A 21,574-nucleotide genomic window follows, 5' to 3' on the forward strand; every position below is an offset into this window, starting at 1 on the left:
AAAATATAAAAGCTCAAACCTGAGTCATCAACCCCATGTCGTAAAATGGATTTATAACATATGTTGAGGCATAAATAAAAAATAAATTGGTTTCTCTCAGTAAACCACAAGCAAACCTGATGGAAGTGAAGGGAGACGAGCACATCCTATTGATGATCATTGGTCTCAAATTTATTGATCCAGCTTACATACTTTTATAGTAGTGTTAATTAAGCTCAGACATATTGCAAAAGCTAAGCTCATCATTGGTTACAGATTACATGTCAACCCCTCCTTTGTGGCTACATTCTCAAAATACTTGTAGTTTTCTTGTTGAGGCTAATATTTGTTTTGTTTTTACATCCTGCTGTTGACTACATTCAAGGGCACCATGTTTTTCACTGTGTTTTTCTTGTTATTTGCTCAAGGACGCAGTGTTGTTGTTTTTCTCGTAAGGAAAAGACTGAGAACTTACTGCTTACAGCTGCTTTTTTCTGCTTAACCAGCTGTATATGATCATGGCCTTTTTTCCTCAAGCCACGTCTGCATAAAAACTCTCCACACAAACCATGCTGTTTCAATGCACTGTTTAATTACCTGTAGTTCATGCTTTCAGAGAGGTGAACTAGAGGGGCTCACTGGCACTAAAGGGAGGTGAAAATCCTTGCCAGCTGTTCTCACAGATAGTTCCTGACAGCAAAGGAGCAACGCGCTTTTGGGACAAATTCTGGAATCTCAAGCTTTTCTGTGGCCTGTGAAGTGTATTGTCAAGACCAAACCTTTCCCCCAATCTCCTTTCCTTTAGTCTTGCATGGTGTCTGTTCTCTGCTGTGGCACTACTATCCTTTATGGTCCATTTCAACAATATATTTCAAAATTTTCCATGGTTCGTCACAGCCTTTGTGTAGCAACCCAAAAATTCACTTTTTGGAAGTGAAGGACAGAAAAATTTTAATTTATGTGGTATTCAGACTCCATACTAGCAAGGCTGAATAAACAATGGCCAGACCTCAGCAAATTGCAAAATATCACTGTTGTTACTCTAAAATATTCAAGTGCTGAAGCAGACCATGCTGTGCTGCATGTCTTTTTTTTTTTTTTTTTTTAATTAAAAAAACCTAAACAAAACAAAAGTAAAAAAAGAGGAACTCTGGCATAAAGCATGGACAGGCTGTTTTGGGACTCTCACTGTTTTTTTTAATGGAAAGGACGAAAAGCTTTGGAAACCATAGTTTGTGAATCAGTCATTCAGGCAGCTGTTCAGAGGGCTAACATGCTTTGCCATGTACCAGAGCAGTTCCAGACATAAAGAGCCATTCAGAAAAGCTTACATTTTACCAGAAACCCTACTGTTAGATCCAGTAAAAACAGCTTCTTTTACTAGGAATTAGTGAAAATGAATAAATAGAACATTTAAGTGCATACATCCATCACAGCATTTTTAATCCACAAGACAAACATAGACTCTTGTCCAACAAAATATCAATGTAAGATTTTTATTCCAGTAGCTTGGTCTACACAAATTGCTTTTAATCACAGAGGCCTTATCCTTCAAGCAGAAGGCTGTGGTTTGTCTTCTTGAAGCTTGGGAGCCTGCTTTTCCCTCTGCATTATTCCAGTTATTCCTAAGTAGATCCAGGAGCAATAGGCTATATCTCTGTTGGAACACTATTGTAATTTGCTTTAGGATGGGGAAAGGAGCATGGGTTGCTTTGTGCCATGTGTAGGAGGATGCTGTTATTTCTCTTTCAACATTTTCCAAACTTCTGCTTGAAGAGAAGAGTCAGACACACCTTGTGAAACACACTTCCTATACAAATAGTACATTATGTACCTTATTTGGCTTATTTGGCTCTGGTTTAGAACCATTGCCATTCTGTGATGGCTGCAATGGGTTTACTCCTGGATGTTACTGTGCAAGGAGTGGTAGCATCTGAAATGTTTATGCAGGAGGAAAATGAGGTCATGTGCAGCCAGATGTCCTATGCTCACAATCACAAATCCAAACGCAGGAGCAAACACGTTGTTATTTTCCCTGTGATCTAATTTAAAAATGCTAACAGGTACTTTTATAATGTTTTGGCTTAACCTTTTGCTTACATTTTAGCATGGGATGTTACAAATGTATAACTACGCACAACAGTTTGGGCCAAAAGGAAGAAATCAATGTACACATCAGGACAGAAATGACATAGAAGGAGTTCATCTGGCTGTTTCTCTTAGCACAGGTATTTAGAGCATGCTGAGTGGCTTGGCTGGATGCTACTCTCTACAGCAGAGTTGTTAGTCACAGAAGCGTTTCTCTAGGCAGCACAATTCATCTCTTGCAGCATTGGATAATACTGGCCAGAATGGCCAGAGTGTGGTAGGACAAACTGCACAGTTTCTTTGATGTCTCCAAGGAAGAGTATGATGAGGTTTCACACAGGAATCAGCTGGTTGATTGCCACAAATATTTGCATTAAACTTCCCAAAGGTGTCCACACTGCTTACTGGGGAAAAAGAAAAAAAGAAAATCTCATTTAGAGTAAGCAGCAATAAATGGTGTTTAGCAACAGACGCCGTTCAGCGGGTAATTTTCTTTGCAAACATTCAAAGCACACTGTGACTTTGACTGCAGGTTACAGTGAAGTACAGAGTACACACAGCACTGATGTGTGAATCATGCTGGTCTGATGGCTCAGGGAAACTCGCTCTGCTGCCATCACCAGAGCCCAGTTCCAAGGAATCCCTCACGTTCACCCACATGGTTCAGGCACAAGTGAATTCCCCTGCATGCTGGACTTCTACAAATAGTTACATGCTTAAATTTAAGCACAGGGTAAACCAGTTGTATGTGCTGAGATTACTGATACAAGTAGTTCCAAAGCAGCATCAATAGGGGCCCAATAGCCACACTCAGGAGAATGGCTGAACATCTTTACTCAGGCATGCTCTGAGCATCAGTTTAGGGCTGTATCTGAGGATTTAATCCACTACTACTTCCTCTATCCCTTCACCAAATAAGCAGTTATTTTTTTAAAGAAGTTAGCTAGATAGTGATTTGATTCTCATGTCAACATTCTTTTAATTTCATTTTCTTTGCCTTGAATTCCTTAAAAAGTACGATGTGTTTTAATGCAGAGTTGAGCTTCATGCTCCAAAATGTTTACAATCAAAACACCAAAAAAAAACCCCCAAAAAAACCACCAAAAAAAAAAAAAAAAAAGAAAAAAGAAAAACGAAAAAAGAAATAATGATTTCCTGACTAGGAATACAGTGTGGTTTGAGACTTGCAAACTGGTCAAACGACCAGTAATCTTCCAGCACCAAATGGTAAAATATTTCATAAATCATCTTCTCCCTGCCAACAAGATCAAATTGAAAGTCAATGAGAGACCCTTTTGTAAACTCGTGTTGCTATACTCTTAAAAAGTTTTTTTTGTCAAAAAGAGTCCAAGCAGTTGAAGCAGAATTGAGTAAACCTGTACACTAGTAGGAGATTAATCTATTTTTTCATCTATTTGCCTTCTCTATACCACAACATTTATGTGTTCCAGAGCAGAAAGAATTTCTTGGTCATTTGGTTTTCTGATGTGGTACCCTAAGGTGCTCTTAGCTTTCAGTTTGAGCAAAAATAAAAACCTTGAGAGGCACGCGCTTGCAACTTTTCTGACAATAAAATAATAGATAAAGCCACATGAGAAAGACACTAGCAAAATAGAAAGGATATTCAGTATTTTTCATTAGCACAAATTGCAAGTGCAGAGAGACTAATAATGAAAGAATTTATTTAAAATAAAACAGTGCAGGGGACTATTGCTTTATTGCATAGAACAATATTCCAGAAGTCCAGTAGCCACATATAATTTGAACCAAATATCCAAAGGACGTTTTTTGCTTGGAAGAAAGCTACAACTCTCAGGTCTTTATCCAGTTTGCATGGGACTAAGATAAAGCTATAAATAAACACACACTGTGACAATTTATATAGGATTTGCTCCCTAGCCCCTTAAAGATGCCAGCAGTGGTTCCCAAAAAATAAGAAATACTTCAATAAAGTTACTTTTTGTTGAGAGCAGAAATACAATTTCACCATAACAGTGCATGAGCATTTACCACATACTGCAGCTGCCATTAACTGAGAACAAAAGATGGGTGAAGAGCAGAAAACCACATGCTGCAATTGTACTGTGTACCTTTAGGGCTCTTTAGCAACCTCTTCAGTTGTCTTCTCCTGGTCAGAAGCTGCAAATGGAGACAAAACACCAATGAGAAACACTGCAAATTATTTCTTCAATGGCAAATAGTCAACCAAGTTGTTTCCCTTAGTCCAAAGGATCCTTGGACTAAAGGGATAGAATTTACAAAGCTATTTGAGGTATGCAGGCATTTTTCCTTTTATCTTTTTAATTCTAATTTTAAAAGAGTTTAGAGGCCAGACCTTCTAAACTCCTGCTTAAAATCTCAACAGTGATGATTCTAACACACATTTTTCTTTGCATTCAATTACATCACTCAACTTCAAAAGCAATTGTTTATCAGATTGTTTATAGTGGCATTAAAGCACTGCAAGCTTTATTCATACCATTCACACTTTCTAACATAAGACCTTTTACAATCTATTCTGACAGCTCTAACTTTAGGTTTAGAGAGGCAAAATTCTTCTAAAAATTATTTTACTGCTTGCTAGTCACACTAATTAATTCCTCATCTTTCTGGTCCATTTTTTTCATATCAAGTTACAGATTTGGTTTGCTTCCCTAAGATAGAACAATATAAGCATGCACCATATTTTTCTTTACACCAATGAAATTTAGGAAAATTCTGTCTTTCAAATCGAGGCAGATGTTGATAAAATGTGTTGTATACAGCACAAGGGGAATTTTTTGTTCTTAATGAAGTTCACATCCAGCCACTTACTGAGCAGGGCGCTGAGCTCACCCCACTGCCACGATCAAATTTAGCAGCCTCCTTCTACTGCACCACAGATGGAACTATTTTCATGTATATAGACATAGGCAAATATTCTCTAATGTATAAATTATCTCTTGCAGATACTGTCGCTTTGTTTTCTGATTTCTGTCTAATTCGTAGGACATTACATCTACACTACACATAACCTTGGAAAGACATCATGGGTAGTTTTAATGTAAAAATATTCTAGCATCAGGCTGAAGATTCAGGCTGCAATGGCCAGCTGGCCATTTTTCAATACTCCATAAAGCATAAAGCAGTCTGTCTCTATAAAAAGCCTGTAACAGGTAATATTTAGTAGTAGGCAGTCTCCATACAGAAAACACATCACCCTAGTTAAATACAGCATATTCTGAACATCAATTATTTCACTTTACTTTTCAGAATGCTTTCTGGATTTTGAAGAAGCAACAGGAAAAGAAATGCTCAGGAATTGCACTTTTGCCTTTATAGGGAAAAGCCATGCAATAGAAATAGTACATTTGAAATTTGGAACTTTAGATATTTTACAGCAAGCAATACTTGATGTAATGCCACGTATTCGCTATGGTAACAAGCTGCTAGGTTTCAGTTTGTAGCATCAAACATTCAGCTTATATTACCAAAAGCTCTTTCTCTGGCTGATAGTATTTAATTTTTTTTTCCTTGTGAGTATTCTAATTTCTTTTGCACTAAGAAGACTAGATCAGTAGGCAACTAGGGGGAGCACCACAGTCTTTTCTGCTTTTTAACAAAATCTCATTTCCTTTGGATGGGAATTGTGTTTATTTGTCTTCTACATGAATATCTGCCTTAAAACCAAACATTAACCACTTGTACTGAAAAAATTGTCTCTGGTCTGAACCTTACGGCAATCAGAAAGGCAATCTAATGCAAAAAATATGCAAAGTGTGACAGAGTTTAGGCATTTCTCCTTTGTGTTTCCCTGTTTCCCAGTGCTATTCACACCCTCTTTTTTTTTTTTTAAATCTGCATGCATTTCATAGTTTTTCAATCCAGTTTAATCTCTTGCAATTGCTCCATGTAAAATCCTGCAGTAACACCCTATTTCATACAAGATACTTTAATCTCTGCCTGGTACAATGGTGACTCATTTTCCATAATCCTTGGATGAAGGATTTTCTGTCTGTTAAATTATTGTTAATAAGACTTTCATGAACTCTGCAGCAAATAATGGAGGTAACTAAAACCACTCCTAACTTTTGTTAGTTCAAATACTAAAATATTAGGCTTCTTTATTTTTTTCAAAATATTTGTAGAGGAGTTAGAGCATCTTCACTGGGTTCTGTGTTGTTTCCTGAATGATGATTAGTTTGACAATCTGAAGTCCCTGCATTTCTTCATGCAGTGATGACTATGATCCATTTTGTCTGTTTATGCCAGATTTCTTACAATTTCCACAGGCTGTAAGTTAACAAAACAATCTGAATTGTGCAACTGCTTCCCTGCAATGAGGACACATGGCATTTTAATGTTATGCTTTCCACTGAATGCCCAGCTGCTGTATTATCCTTATAGAACAATACCACTCCAGCTCCTTGACATCTTCACCAAAACACCCACCTGCAGCATTCCTGCCAAATGGATCTCAGCCAAGGGATAATTCCATCCTGACCCATACAATTTACACCCTGCCACAAATTATTTTGTTTCCCTTCATATCCACAAAAGTGGGGCTCATTGGGCTCCTTCTTCATTCTCTGGGGGAAACCGCCCCCTGCACACACATATCCTTCATCAAAAGCACTGGAGTTACATGGCTTCACTATATTCCTGCTTCATTTGGTGTGCTATGATTCCCCCCATCCTAGCAGGATCTATTACTCTACAGAATTTACAGAATATTGCTCTACAGTATACACAAGGATTACTTCACAGTTTCATACAAGGTGCTATATTGCTAGCAAAAAATCTCACCCTCTGCGTATATATATTTTTTTCCTGAAAGTTTCTTTTTTTTCTCTTGAGCTTTTTCACTGGCTATTTGTCAATTTTCAATTTTCTCCTGGGATAAGTAGCTGCATCCCAGTATTGCTGGCTACAGCTTTCTTCAATTTTGCCAGGCATTTAGGTATACCATAGCACTTACAGGTCTGAATTAGGACCTTAACTTTCCCGTGTTTCAACAAAAGACAATAGAAAAGAACTTAAAGCCTTGGAGGAGTCAAACTAATCACATTTGCTAACTGTAGCCACGCAGCATGGCGTATTGCACCAACAGCTGTTGCCAAAGCACTCAGGACTTGGACACAGCAGGGATTTTGAGGGCAAGCATCCCCAAGAGCTACAGGAATTCCCAGGCAGTCCTGAGCTCCTCTGCTTTAGGAGAGAACCATGTGGAGAAGAAATGCAGCCTCCCAAATTGCACTTGCAGGAACAGAACACGGCTGGGCAAGAAGCTCCAGTAGCTTATTAGCACAATATCCAACATTTCACCTAGAAATGTCATTTTTAGGAAACCATCCTTATAATTTCAGTGAAAGAAAACCCATGAAAACCTGCTTCCTATGTAAAGCAGTAATTCCTGCAGTCTTTAAAGACAATTTTTACAAACTCTGAACTTGCAGCCCTGAGAGTGAGTGCAGAGCTACACACTTCTGTGCACTTAGAGTGGAAAGCAGCCCAAATGCAGGGTGATTCTGCATGCTCATGATGGTCAGTTTGAATTGTGTGAATATTTGTGAGCTCAGCAGAACAGAGCGACAAGATAAGCAGGGACCTTTGTGCCCTGTGTGACTGACTCATCCCTGCTGCAGCTGATAATAAAAAATAACACGCCCAGACTGACTTTCTCCTGCTAATAATAAAGGGAACCCCATGCAAGTGCACTGACTCCCAGAACCCAGATCCTACTGCTTGCACAGCCTCTTCCCCAAAAGCCTTCAAGCTTTTAAAGCAAGCTTTCCAACTTTCCTGGGGCAGTTTTTATGCAGAAACAGCCTGGGGTTTTGTCTGGGATGTGCCAGTGCCAGCTTACAGTGGCAATCATGTCCTACAACTCAGTAGAAAACATGATATAAGATGACCTTGAAACAAGGAGATGGAAGAGATACAAACTAATTTGTATATTATTTTTTTAAATCTTACTGGATTTTAATCTTCTACCTTGTATTTTTAAATGGTTTTCTAAGTATGTTTTCCTGATTTACAATAAGAGATTAAGAAGACAGCTGTTCCAGATTTTAAAATGAAAGCTGTATTCAGTCTTTTCCTTGCTTGGGGAGAGGTGGGGATTCCTTCCAGCACGACAGAAGTTTTATAATGAGGTTATACAAGATAACCCAGCCTTCTCAGGACTTCAGCCTGTATTTCTTCCCTCAGTTTTGCATTTCCTTACCAACCCATTTAAAGCTAACATATTTTGATTCTAATCCTAATTCTTTGATTAATTTAAAAGTGATCTTTCCATCTAGAAACAACAACAAAAAAAAATTAAACAGGCACTGGTATCCTGCAATTTTTAAAGGTATTTAAAAATACACTTTTCTGAGTGAATCACTTTACTTGAAGCAGTATCCTTCATATGATGATTTTTTTTTCTAGGCAGTCAAGATGAGGCTGGTATCTGTAATGCCAAACACCAGGTTCAATTACTTTAAAAATATTCTTTGCAGAAGAATTTGGTTTTATAAAGCTAAAACAACACAAGTTATCCAGCATCATACAAATGGAATCCACCTGGAGCACGCAAACCAAAGCTGGAGTGCAAAACAAGGCTTTGATAATTCAAGCTGCCTGTAGCACAACCAATGTCACACACTAATTCCAAAGGTGGGCAGGGAGGAGGGGGAAAGTCAAATTTAACTGTGAAATTAGAAGCAGCATTTTATTTACAGTCTTTTAGAGACCATCTCACATTAGAATATGATGCTTTTGTTTACAGAAAGCTTCCTCAGTCAGGTCCATTGAAGGTCTCAGGATGTCCCCTGAAATGTTAAGATAAGCAGAGCAGAATATTCCTGGTTCATTTTAATAGTTTAAAGACCTGCTAATGGAAAACTGGTAGTTGAATAGAATTGACTTTTAAAGAGTCAAATTCTGTCACGTTGGAAAAGTAATTCAAGGATTTTTTTGAGAAAACCTGCAAAACAGAGCACAAGAAGCTTGGGCTCCACACCTTCTCCCTCTGTTCATGGGGGCTCAAACCACATCAAAAGAAACAAGGGGAAATAATAATCACTGATACAGTTTGGGACAAAACAGGCAAAGCTATGCAGCTGTCCCTGTAACACGACCAAATGCTTCAGGTGCCATTGGCCAGGAAGATCCAGGGAGCTCAGCATGGAGGGCTTGCAGACACCCATCAGGAACATCCCATCACCAGGAATGTCTCTCAGGACCATCTGAAATGTTCTCTGTCTCCTCTCTGGCATTTTATTCAGTGAACATTTAGGATTCCAACCAGATGTTGGAATCATCTGGTTCCAAGCAAGTTACTCAACTTATTGCTTGGAAAGGAAAACCACTTTACACCTACATTAGCCTTAAAAAAGGAAAAAGGTCCTGGGTGGTTGACCACAGTCTAATGCCTCTGTGCAATACTGTGAAATCAGCACTTGAGCTCCACACAGGGAAAAATAAACGTTTTAGTTCCAAGCAGAGTCAAGGCAAGAACAATTACTTAGAAAAGCACTGATTATTTTTCAGTCTGATCGTTCCCATCCTTGAATGCACAGGACAGGAACTCGTGGCTGGCAGCTGCTGAGCTGTGTGTGGAACCACCTGCTCTGATCGTGCTGGTACTGGGACACAACATGAGGGCAGCTCAACCCCAGCCCTCCCTCACTCCAGCCCACAGGCATCAGGAGTTCAGTCCCTCTGGCATTCCAGATATTCCATAGGATGAACACAAACCAAAGGCTCAGAGCCCAAGGTCTTTGGGAAACTGATGAGCAAAGGAAAGCTGGGATTTCTCATAAACCTGCCACTACACAAATATGACATATTTTCCTTTTTGCAAGCCATCCACAAGCAATCCAGATAAAAATCCATGAAGTCTAGCTGAGAACCTAAATCATGGCATTATGAAGCCCATTATGAAGAATAAAAATTTTCACCACTCCATACAGAAAGAGAAACGTGTTCAATGAGCCAAGCACATCACAGGTTGTTTGTGTCTGATGTAGGTCACTAGCTCCCAAGAAAAGCCTCATTAGCTCTTACTAATGATCAGAAGGTTCCTTTGAAGAGAGTTTATTCTCCAGTCGTTTATTAGAAAAAGATCCAGAGATCCCTATAATGGTCACAATAAAAGCATAACAGTGCATGTCACATTAATCCAGAATAGTTTGTAATACCTCAGACATTTCAAGAATATTGTTTTATATTCTGTAGCATGGAATTGTAGCAATGAGAAGCAACACACATTGTTTGTTTGTTTGTTTGCTTTAAACATGGAACAATCTTTAGTTACTGATTGGAATGGATCACAAGGAAAACTAGCATAAGTTAATATAAACCATGTGTATGAAAAGCACCCTAATAATTTGATGTATTAAATTGTTTGGGAGTTCTAAAAACACTTCTAATCAAGACATTTTCTTTAACATTCCTCATACAAAGTAATGCATCAAGTTTTATCCACTTTATCCACAGTTTTTAAAGGAGCAAAGTTTTCTCTGCCACAGGAAACATTGCCCAAAAATTAATTTCAAAATCCCCATCGTTCCCATTCTGGTTTGAACTGCCACCATAGGAAAACAGCAAGGGGTTCCTGTTGCTGTCTTTTCTCTAAAGTAGGAGACTAAAAATATTCCAGTGGTGGTTGTATTTACAGGAAAATTTCAAACACAGGTAATACTATGTACAGTAAGTTAAATGCTAACAGATTTTGTTGTACAAAGTGAGTTGTTGCTTTCCAATTTAAATACATACAGTTATTTTTAAGGGTTTTTTTAAGTCTTGGCAATGAGCTATTAATACTAGTAAAAGCATCTATTTTCTCATTAATAGTGACATTCATTTAGGTATTACTATTCACTGTATGTCCTTCTACCATTTTTGAGAAGCTGCTTGCCCCCTTGTTCTAGAATAGACAAATAGGAAGACAGTTGTTTTAGGCAGTTCTCTCTCACTTATTTGTTTGCACTCGGCTGGGAACTTCTAGGGGTTTTTCCATTTTACCAAAATCTTCCTCCCCAGCCCAGTGCATGCTGTAAAATTCCATTTGGCTACGCTGATCAAAACTGAACAGACTCTCCATGGACCAGCTGGATCTTCAACTCTCAGCTCTTGTGAGCTCTTCAACGCTCACAACTTTTACAGAATTTTTTTTCTAAATATTGTTCACTTTCTTCCAACAGAGATTTTCCAGTTATGCTATGATGACTCATCTAAAACTCAGTTCTATGAAGGAAAATCAGGAGGAAGAAGAAGACACTAGTGGCCAGTGTATGGCAATCAGGTAAGTGCAGCAGTCCAAGAGACAGATAAAAGAAAGTGATAAATGTGAAACAGAACTATCCAACAGCAGTTCCAGATACAGATATTTCCCCATATGATAATATTTACATAATTCAACTTCTGAGGGCCTAATTTAGTTAGATCAGTCTATCACAATCAGTAAAGAGAAGAAGTGCTCATTCCTCCACCTCACACAAACAGATGCCTAGAATGGTGTGCATGTTCTACTGAGCAACATCATTCTGAAAGCCTCTCAATAATTATGAGCAATTGCAAATCACCCTGAGGACTCTTCAGTAATTTTCTAAGTACCACCAGTGTCAGCACACCCAGAATTTGGTAGTGCACCAAGCCAAGCCAGCGTGCACTGATTCTATCAGGTGCTTTTGTCTGCCTGGCACCACTGCATGATGAGCTCAGCAAAGTCCTGTCCCAGAGCAGCAGCTCCTGTGCGGAGCAGCCTCCACTTGTTTCTCTAGGCTGCACACAGCTGCCATGGCAGCGTGTTTGAAGCTCAGCATGGAAAACACTGGCACATTCAATTCACTCACTAATCCTCCCCAAACCCAGGCACTCACTCAAATGGCCTTGGAAATAACAGAGACCACGTCCTTCAATACTTTAAAGAATAGGGAAAAAACCTGTTAGTGAAGTCAGGAAGAAATCTGGAAAAGCACAGTTTGGGGCTAATTGCTTCTCTTATTTCAGTTGATAATGCCAGAACCTCAAGCCTCAATACTAGAGCTGGAGAAGAATTTATGGTGGCAACCCAAACACCAGAAGTCACAGATGCCTAATCCAAATAGCAGTTTGCCAATCGGTGAATTTTACAGCATTTGGTTTGTCTGAAGAAAAATTTAATTTATGGTCCCACACACAGACTACACTGTGAAAGGAGAGCAACAGGAATTTAACCAGTAACCAAGAGTGACAGCTCAAGCAATAAAAAGGTAGAGAGAATTAGAATTTAGAGGAAGTTAAAACCTTGGGAACAGAGTAACATAGTTCAGTACTCATTTTGGTAACAGTATTTCACAGAATTCCAGATTGGAATTGTGGATTGTAAATTGCCTAATTTGAGGCAAGGAGAACATTCCAGGCAGGTACCATTGTTAACTGTCTGAAATGGCAGAAATATTTACCATATAGCAGATCCTACCTTATCCAACCATGGACAGTTATTCATAGATAAGCGCTGTCAAAGGAATACACAACCACCTCCAGATACAAGCAAGTGCTTAGGAAATTAAAGGGAAATTTTGCAATTGCTCTCTAGAGCAAGAAATGCTGCAATACATTTTTAAACATATCTCTTAATGGCTGTAATTCACCAAATTTAACATAAAACAGACTACTTCCTTAGAAATGGAAATTTTTAGGGCTCTAGGTATTTTAACTACTACCTTATAAATATTTCTATATGTAAACAGTAATAATCACAGCCAAGGTACTTACTTCTACTTTCTATAAACTGTATTACAGCAGATCACACTAGGAATTGTTTTAAAATGTTATTTGTAATAGATGGTTTCAGAGACAAGCACAGGAACTAATCAGATTTGAATTAAAATCACATTCATACACAGACCTTTCATAAAACTCAGCAATTAGAAGTGCTGCACTATTTCTCAAGTTTATTTGTTAAAAAGGCAATTAAGATGCATCCATTCCTCATCGGAGTCACCAAGTAAAAAGTGAAAATCATTCCAAATCTGCTAATGCCTTTGATGGTACTGTGATAAACGCCATAGATTAGCAGTCAAAATAATTTTAATCTCAGTTTGATCTGTGTTTTAGACATATCCTCTCAAGACTAGCAGTAAAAAGAAAATTTTAAAAAAATACTTTAAAATCTGCCAAATTAAATTACAATCCTGTATCTTGCACATTTTATGGATAGTTTTGCATTTGTATTATTGCAATTTTTTGAAAAGCACAATAAACCAAAATATTTCAAACACTCTGACAGCTCAAAATACTGAATGTTTTGCCACTTACCAATTTCAGTGTTTAACAACAATTTGAAGTTTTATTGTGTTGTGAAAATTTAGTCTAATATATCCTTAGAATTGAGACCATGACAGCATTTCCTTTGCTATGCAAGATCCTGTTTAACTTACATTCATAGAACAGATATAATTATTCAGTGTGAATATCTTTGGAGTGGCTAGTGAACTAAAGAGTTTAGATTCCTTAAAAAAGCCTTGAGAACTACATCACTAAACAACTGCTTAACTGATCACGTTATAAGCTCAACTTAATATCTTAAGAAATAGGATGGGGTAGGGAAATAAAACATTTGACTCCACTTGTTTTAGACAGTAACTCTGGTGCCAGAGGTGGGATGCTTTTAGAGACACTGATTTAATAAACTTAATCACCTTATGCTCATGATATGTCAATCTTAATGCCTGAATTAGTTTTCACTGCAGGACAAACTCCATTAGGAACACTGATGCTCATTCTCAGTGTTCTGTAAGAGGCAGAGCTTTAGAACCCACAACACACACACACTCAAAAACTACATTCATAAATTAACCTTGAACTGCAGCATCTTCTGAATTATCAGCAAGTTCCAAATTAGCATCAGCTTCTGAATTAGCAGCAGCTTCCTGCTGTGCCTCCTCCACAGCATGGGATTCCTCTGGAGCCAGCAAGTCATTCTCCCCTCCAGCTTCTGGGGGCACCCCAGAACTCTCATCCTGTGCTGTGGGCCCAGCACTCTCCTCCTGTGCTGCAGGTTCCACAGCAGCTGCTGCCTCAGCTTCTTCCGTGGCCTTCTCTGCTCCAGTGACCTCATCCACCTCTTCTGCATCACCTTCTAAGGATTCATTCAATACAATAAAGAGAGTAAAATGCATGCATGCAACAAAAAATTCACCAAATACTTTTTATCATCATCATCCTCATTTAAATTTGAAGTGGGAAGCTAAGATTTGGGATCAGAATTAACAAAAAAGATCAATAATTAATCCCCCATATTGTCTAATGTGACATCAAAAAACTAAGAAGAGGAAACCATATTCTTAATTACTGATTTCATTACACGTTTCAGTGATAAGAAAAGAAACTGTGGCTTAAAGCAAGCGTTGGGGGAGCAGTGAAGGATAAAAAGGACAGTGTCAAGTGTTGCTTCAAAGCACTCTGCTGAGAGGGCCAGTGCTGGTACACACACAGGTGCCAGAGGGAGCACGACTCTGTGGAATTACCACGTGGGGAATAAGACATTTGGTCTTATATAGAAAATAACTTGCTAATTTCAAGTGGTCAGAGCTGACTTTTTAGATGTATGACCACTTATGACTATTTTCTTTTTACAACTCACAACTCCCTTTTAAAGACTTGTTTACACCACTATGGGTCCAACTCCTTAGGACCTGAAAAACAGTGTTTCCCAGTCATGCATCACTTCAAATTCAGCTGAGACAAGTCATGAAAAACTAACAGCACAAAGCAACAAGGATGCTAAACCACCATGCAAACATGCACTAACATCAAGTTCACAAAGGAAAAGTTATATACCAACTCTACATCACAAGTTCACCACTAGAACCAACTCAGGATACAAAAAAAAAAAAAATAGAACTGGAAATAAGTTTGTAACAAAGTGTCAACTATGTGAGAATTGAAACAAAAGAGCTTAAAGAGACATAGTCAGAGTTTGTTTGATTCTTTTGTATCTGTTTAAAAACTAAACAGACCAGTTTCATTTCTTGGTCTTCTTATGCCAGTGAAAGCCTATAATTTGGTGATCAGGTTTCAAGACAAGTCCATTCATTGCTCGGTAAAAATCAAAACTTTGCATTATGCAACCTGATCATGTCCCTTTAAGAAAACATTGTTTTCAAAAACCCCTTAATTCATCACACAAAGAACAGGCTAACGGCCAAGATCAGCATTCAGTACACTTTATTGGACAGTCAAATATCGAGTGCATTCATTCAGAACAGCCAGCTTCTCCATCTCAGAACTGCCTTCTACAAAGCAGATTCAGTAATAAGCTCAATATGGTTTGGCCTTGCAAACAGGTAGTTCTTTAAAAGTCTCACACAAATGGAGTTTTACAATAGAAGGTACAAAGTCATCCCAAGGTAGGCTGCAATGTACTCAATGGTAAACGATTGTCCTTTGTTTGTATTTAACTTCCTCAGGTTTGGAAAGAGATTTCCCTTGTGTCTGGAAAGTGTAAAAGCAGAGCATAGATTAGAAAGTCTGGAAAGTGTAAAAGCAGAGTATAGATTAGAAAGATTGAATCAGCTTGCAACAAGTTAAAAAGAAAAGTCATAGAGAAAAAAGAAAGAAATCAGGAACAATCTTAAAGGACATGAACAACAAACGGAAGACAAAACTCACTAAATAAGCAAGGAGAACATCCTGCAAGCCAAACATCATTTTACATTTGAAATGATGTCCCATATTTTTTACTGCTACTTTGAGTCAGGCCTCTTCCAGGGGCTTTTTAAATCCCTCCCTAATTTAAGTGTAGCTTTCAGATAAAATGAGCCACAGAAAACTTGCTATCAGATCTCTTTCTAAATGTCTGTTATCATTAATTAAAATACTATTAAATATAATTTCAACCCTCTAATAAACAAAGAACCCTCGTATGATTCTTTCTCTTGTTTTGACAGACTTGTTTGCTATGTACAGTTCTCTGTAATAGACATTTTGGGTTCAGGCACAAGGGGAGAATTTTCACCCACATGAGAAATCACAAAAATCCTATCAAAAGAATCTCTGATCAGCTGCTCTCCAGCATTAAGTTCTTCCACCTAGGAAGTTCTTTTACCAGAGGCAGCAAATATGCCATGAGCATGCTGCTTGGCATACTGCTTTTCTATCCATCACTTCATATGGTTGCCAGCTCTGCTTTAGACCTTACTTTAAGCTTGATTTAATGTGCCCCTAAAAAAATACCAGAATACTTTGAGAACAGAATTTTTAACTGCTCTTATCAGCAATGCTTACTGGGAAAAAATATAAGGATTGACTCTAAAGAATGCACAGGGAAAGAAACTGCAAAGGCACTTCTGGGAAAAGCAATGCTATTCCAGCACTCTGTGACAAGGTAAACACAAAAATATGACTATGCAGGGAACAGGAGAAAAAGGGGAGGAAGAAGGGTGATAACTCTTTTCAGAATGCACACAGAGGATTCTGTAGGAAAAGTAAGAACAGAACTGATGCTCATTCTTCAAGTTCTGTTCTTTTGGGTGTACACAGCTGGGAATGAAGAAGGATTTAAAAAAGGAGCTGATTCAACAGTGGTTTTGTACTGTGAATTGGAATTAACTACTCAGAAGTCCAACTAAAAACTCTGGGTTGAGCATTTATTCAGAAGTCAAATATTGAAAATAATACAGGAAACAAGTTTCAACTGTATTCCCTGAATGGCCTTAGAAACATTTTGGACTTCTTACTATCAATAAAAAGGGAGGCAGCAATCATCTGCCACTGGTTGTGACATTGATGTGACTTATGAAGCAGCAGATGATGGGATATCTGGAGAGCACCCAAGAGCGGTTGCTGAGCACTCAGTGCTGTGGGTATTTCACTCCAGCAAGTGGAGAGGCCAGGGCCAGAACTCAGTACCTTGCAGAAGTGCACCTTAGGAGAAAAGAGACATCACTGGGAGTATGTTGGAAGGTTTGCTTAGTGCTTCCCCATTCTCCCAGCTATGGCAGCCAGAATGTAACGAGGGTAATCCTCACTTCTGTCCTGAACAGCAGGACACCAGGTCCCTGGGAGAGATCCACTTTGGTCCTCATTACATTTTCTATTTTAGGGACAACGAAGGATTGCAAATTGTGGCTGAATTCTCAGCATTTGTTTAAACAATTGAGTTTTAAAACTAAACTGCTTTCTTTTTTGGAAATTAAGGTATTTTACTACTTTAAATCTTAAGGTCTGTAGTTTTAATGTTCTGAAACTAAAGCATGTGTTGTAGAAGTTCAAGGCTAACAACTCTAAAGGAATAATTATAGAGGCAGACAATTTAAACCATACTCTCACACTGAAGACAAAATTTAAACTCCTGATACTTTAATCAAAGGTATTCTTTGTGTGCATGCAAATATATTAAAGTAATTCTTAGAAGCCAACAGTATAAAAAAAAAAGGAAGAGCTTCAAGTGCTATGGCTTCAATGCTTCTTTTAAATAACAACCAAAAAAATATTTAAATATCCTTAAGAAATTTTCCTAATTGTTTTTCCTAGCAAGGCCATGCTTGCCAAAGTTCTACCTTTTACATTAATGCGAAATTAACATCAGTTAACACTAATTGATGTAGACAGGGACAACATTCCATTACAAGTATTTGAACTAACACAGTCTAATTATTCAAGCATGAAGAGCTAAGTAAGGATTTGCTATACATTTAGGTAATGCCTGCATTTCATCTAACCCCAAATTAGAAATGACAAAATCAAGATTGTAGGACAAAAAAATCGATGCAAGTTAATTTTTTTTATGTAGGTTTTTTCCTCTATTGAGCTGTATTTCCTGATGGCATGTGGCCTGAAGCCAACCTGTTGACTAAGAAAAGATATTATCTTCTCCCCCCCACTAAAAACAAAAGAACAAAATTGATTTTGACAGCATTATGTATTCAGTCAAGTTTCATTAAGCTTCCAGTAAATCAAATACCCATTATACAATTAATAGTATTCACACATCAACTCTTTCCATTCAAAGAGACTCCACAGGTGGACCAAAGACCAGATTAATACCTGAACATTAAGGCCACTACCAAAATTCGTGCAGCAGGAGCTTTGTAGCAGAACAATACTGTACAAGCACCTCTGTCTTCAGTCCCACTCACGCAGTTCAGACAAGGACGTGGACAGTGCTAAAGCCTGATTAGACAATATAGAAATCTGTTCTAAATCCTCCAGTACCCAGGGAACAAGAGAAAGGAGCTCAACTCACCCTTTCTTGACAAAGGATTGCTTTTCTGCTCCTTGGCTCTCTCACGAAGAATATTTGTATCTTCAACAAACTTGCTGCGGGGTGAACTGACTACTCTGTAGGCCTGAAAGGGAATTGTACCTGAATTTACAGCTACATCCCTACAAATTTACCAAACACAAAGAGGCAAGAGGGAGAGAAGGGATTTTAAACAAGTGCTACTGCCCATCATAAAATCCATATAAAATTTATCCTAAGAAAGGCTAAAAAAATTAATAATTTACTAAATGAATATATTTATGTATTTCATATTTCTCCATTGTTAGAAAGCAAATACAATATACCATGCAGCTTTTGAAGTGCTGCAGTGCTTCAGGAATTGAAAACAGCTTTTTAAAAGCTAATTACATTAAGATTTCTATTTTTGTAATGTGGTAAAAATGTGACAGGAAGATACTATGTTATTCATCCAGAAATGCAATCATACAGGTTTGATATTTTGAACAAACAGCTACTTACCATTCAAGAGGATTACTTTGTGGGACAGGGACATATGTACCTCTCTGGGGTGTGCTAGGCACTATCTCAGGTCTTGGGGGAGAGGGTAGAGGGAAGCTGTAGAACGGAGGATTTAGGGATGTGAAGCACAAAATCAGACACATTTAGAAGCAGGGAGGAGAATGGTTACCCAAAAGCTTAACAAAACCAGATGCTTCCAAAACTTTAACATGCTTCCTTGCAGTAACTAATGCTGTTATCTTCCTTTTTTGTGCCCAAATTAACAAGGTTCGTATCTTCCCCCTGCAGCTTCAGATTGCTTATTTCACATCTGCCTCACCCACTTTGAAACACTGCAAGTGTTTCTGGTTGACAAGACAAGGCAAGGGGTTAGAGACAGGTGCGCTACTCAATCTTTGGAAACATTCATTTCACGTAGTTTTAAGCATGCTTTCCATTAAGAGTGACCCAGCACTACTTATCAAAGTAACAGTAGAACAGGCAAGCAATAGGCTTTCACCTTCACTAAATCCTCTTAAGCTGATTTCTAAGTTAGGCTGCACTTAGCTGCAATATCTGTGTTCATTGATGGCTTGCATCCTGACAATGCTCTAACCCAGCACACACCTTGTACCATGCCAGCTCAGAAAGCACACACAGCTCCATCCCCAAACACTTACATAAAATAAACCACCAAAAGCAGCAACACCAGCAAGGAGATAGATCATCATGCTGTCTCTAGAAGAGCCAGGAACGCTCCCAGATGACATCTGGCGAGGAGGCGCTACAAAAACCATTAGGGAAAGTGATGTAAAGTGCTGCTAAAATATGATCACAAAAATGAATTATGGAACCTGAACCCTGTATGGGAAAGGATGATTCAAAAAGGTTATAAAAACAGATGTTGATGCATATTAATGTATCCTATGACTGAGTAACACAGGGTGTGGTGCTCCATGGCTGAGCTCTTCCTAAGAGGTGTTTTTCGGTGAACTATGTAGTCTACCATCAGCTTCCAGGTTCTGAGCACAGTCTATATAGACTAAAGAATGTTTAATAAAAAAAAAAGAATGTAAAAAGCTCCTGATTAAGGTAGGTAAAATAATTATCTGTCCTTATTCCTTATGATCAGCAGAAGTAATGAATTCTCTCTTCAGGGTAATAACAGGGAATTTTTTAAAAAGCTTTTTCATTCGAATTCACGTTCTTTCACTCTCAGACTGCTGACACTTTGATCCATACCCTTCACCTCATGAATTGGCCAACAGAGCCAACAGAGAGGTAGAACTACAGAGTTTTTTACCTGACTTGATACATATTAACTGTAACAGCAGTGCTACCCATTCATTTGTTATAAACTGATTCTTACTACAGTCTTGGATTCATCCGTACACCTCAAAAAGATAACTATGAAAACCACACGTAATTCTCTTGGTCAACAAAGCTTTCTGTGGAATTTTGTGACTTGATCCCAGATGAGAAATGTCTCATTGAAAAAGCGCTCATGAAAAATAAAATAGCTCAGGGCATTGCAATTGACAGCTGCAAAAATAATCCCGATGTCAAAACATTGCCATGGTTATGTTTAGCATCATCTGTCTCATGACACAATTCTCAGACTGTTCTCCAATAGCCGGGCATCCTCATGGCTTTGCATACATTTACATTTTCGTTCAGCAGCAGTGTGTCCTTAACCCTCCCCCCGGGGCAGCCAGCTATAGGACAGTGATCAGCAAGCTGCCATCGCCCAACGCGGCTGGCAGATTTTTTTTTGCCAGCGGTTACACAACCCCTGATGCGCCAAAAGCCACGGTTGTGGCGCACCGGCTCTGCTCCCGCTCCCTGCCGGGGCCCCGCCGCTGCGGCTGCCCTACCGGGGGGATGCACCCGCTATTTTAAAGGGAGGGAAGGCAGCAGCGGCCTCCGCTTTGCCATGGGCCGGGGGCAGGGGGTCCCGGGCCAGCTCGGCTGCCGGCGGAGCTCTGCAGCAGCCAGTGCCGGAGCCCAGCATGACCGAGCAGCCGCGCCCGCCCCCGCTGCACCTGTCCCGGCCCCGCGTCGCCCCCGCCGCGCATCCCCTCAGCCGCCGCCTCCCGGTCCGCGCCCCGTCCCGCCATCCCGGGATCCCGGGAGCGCTGCCCGGCCCGGCCCCGCGTACCACGCTGCTTGAGGCGGCTGGCGGCGGCGGGAGCCCTGCTCAGGCGGGCGGCCAGCGCCTGCGAGGCGGCCCTGCACAGGGACATGGTGGCGAGCAGAACGGAGCCGGCTCTGCGCTGCCGGTGCGGCGGGGATGCGGCGGCAGAGCCCGGTCCCGCCTCGGTGCCGCGGGGGCGGGCCTAGCCGCAGCCCCGCCCCGCGCACCTGGGCGCCGCTCCCGGCCGGGGGTGCCCCGGCGGCGGCGGGGACGGAGCGGAGCCCCGGCTGCGGCGGGACGGGGGAAGCGGCGCGCATACTGCGCAAGGCCGGGGCTGCGACACCCACCCGCCCCACGGCAAGGGAGCGGCGCTCGGAACCGACCGCAACGACTGACCCGGGATAACGGGATGGCATGGACCAAGGAGAGGGAAGATAGGAAGGAGCTACTGTTTCACTTAAAAAGGAAATTCTCCAAGAGAAAAAACAAAACCAAAGAAGAAAACAACTACATTGACGGGGAAGGGCGCTCGGGTTAGGCACGGTGCCAAAGGCGCTCGGTGCGAGCAGTGAGTCGCTCGCAGTGAATCGCTGCTCTGGGACCATGCGGACTGTCGCAGCGCAGGGCGTCTCCGGGTCAGACATGTGCAGCTCTCCTTGTCCTACCTACATTGTTGGGCAGCAGCCCGGTTTCCCCTC

General features: G+C 40.0%; 1 protein-coding gene across 1 annotated transcript; it reads right to left on the minus strand.

The window, feature by feature from the left end:
• Nucleotides 1–1,135: 1,135 nt before the first annotated feature.
• On the minus strand, nucleotides 1,136–21,010 carry MGARP (mitochondria localized glutamic acid rich protein). The gene is made up of 6 exons (XM_058803584.1): nucleotides 20,901–21,010; nucleotides 19,423–19,526; nucleotides 18,266–18,368; nucleotides 13,877–14,158; nucleotides 4,158–4,206; nucleotides 1,136–2,471 (listed from the first exon to the last, which is right to left on the minus strand). The coding sequence occupies exons 1-5, from the start codon at nucleotides 20,983–20,985 to the stop codon at nucleotides 4,160–4,162; spliced, it is 621 nt and encodes a 206-aa protein (XP_058659567.1). The 5' UTR covers nucleotides 20,986–21,010; the 3' UTR covers nucleotides 1,136–2,471; nucleotides 4,158–4,159.
• Nucleotides 21,011–21,574: the final 564 nt, after the last annotated feature.

This window comes from Ammospiza caudacuta, chromosome 4 (genome assembly GCF_027887145.1).
Source record: "Ammospiza caudacuta isolate bAmmCau1 chromosome 4, bAmmCau1.pri, whole genome shotgun sequence".
NCBI classification, from domain to species: Eukaryota; Metazoa; Chordata; class Aves; order Passeriformes; family Passerellidae; genus Ammospiza; species Ammospiza caudacuta.

Coding starts and splice junctions, on each gene's coding strand:
- MGARP (XM_058803584.1), bottom strand. CDS start 20,985: ATGTCCCTGTGCAGGGCCGCCTCGCAGGCGCTGGCCGCCCGCCTGAGC. Junction 19,527..20,900: donor CAGCCGCCTCAAGCAGCGTG/GTACGCGGGGCC, acceptor TGGTTTTTGTAG/CGCCTCCTCGCCAGATGTCA. Junction 14,159..18,265: donor CAATCCTTTGTCAAGAAAGG/GTGAGTTGAGCT, acceptor ATGAATCCTTAG/AAGGTGATGCAGAAGAGGTG.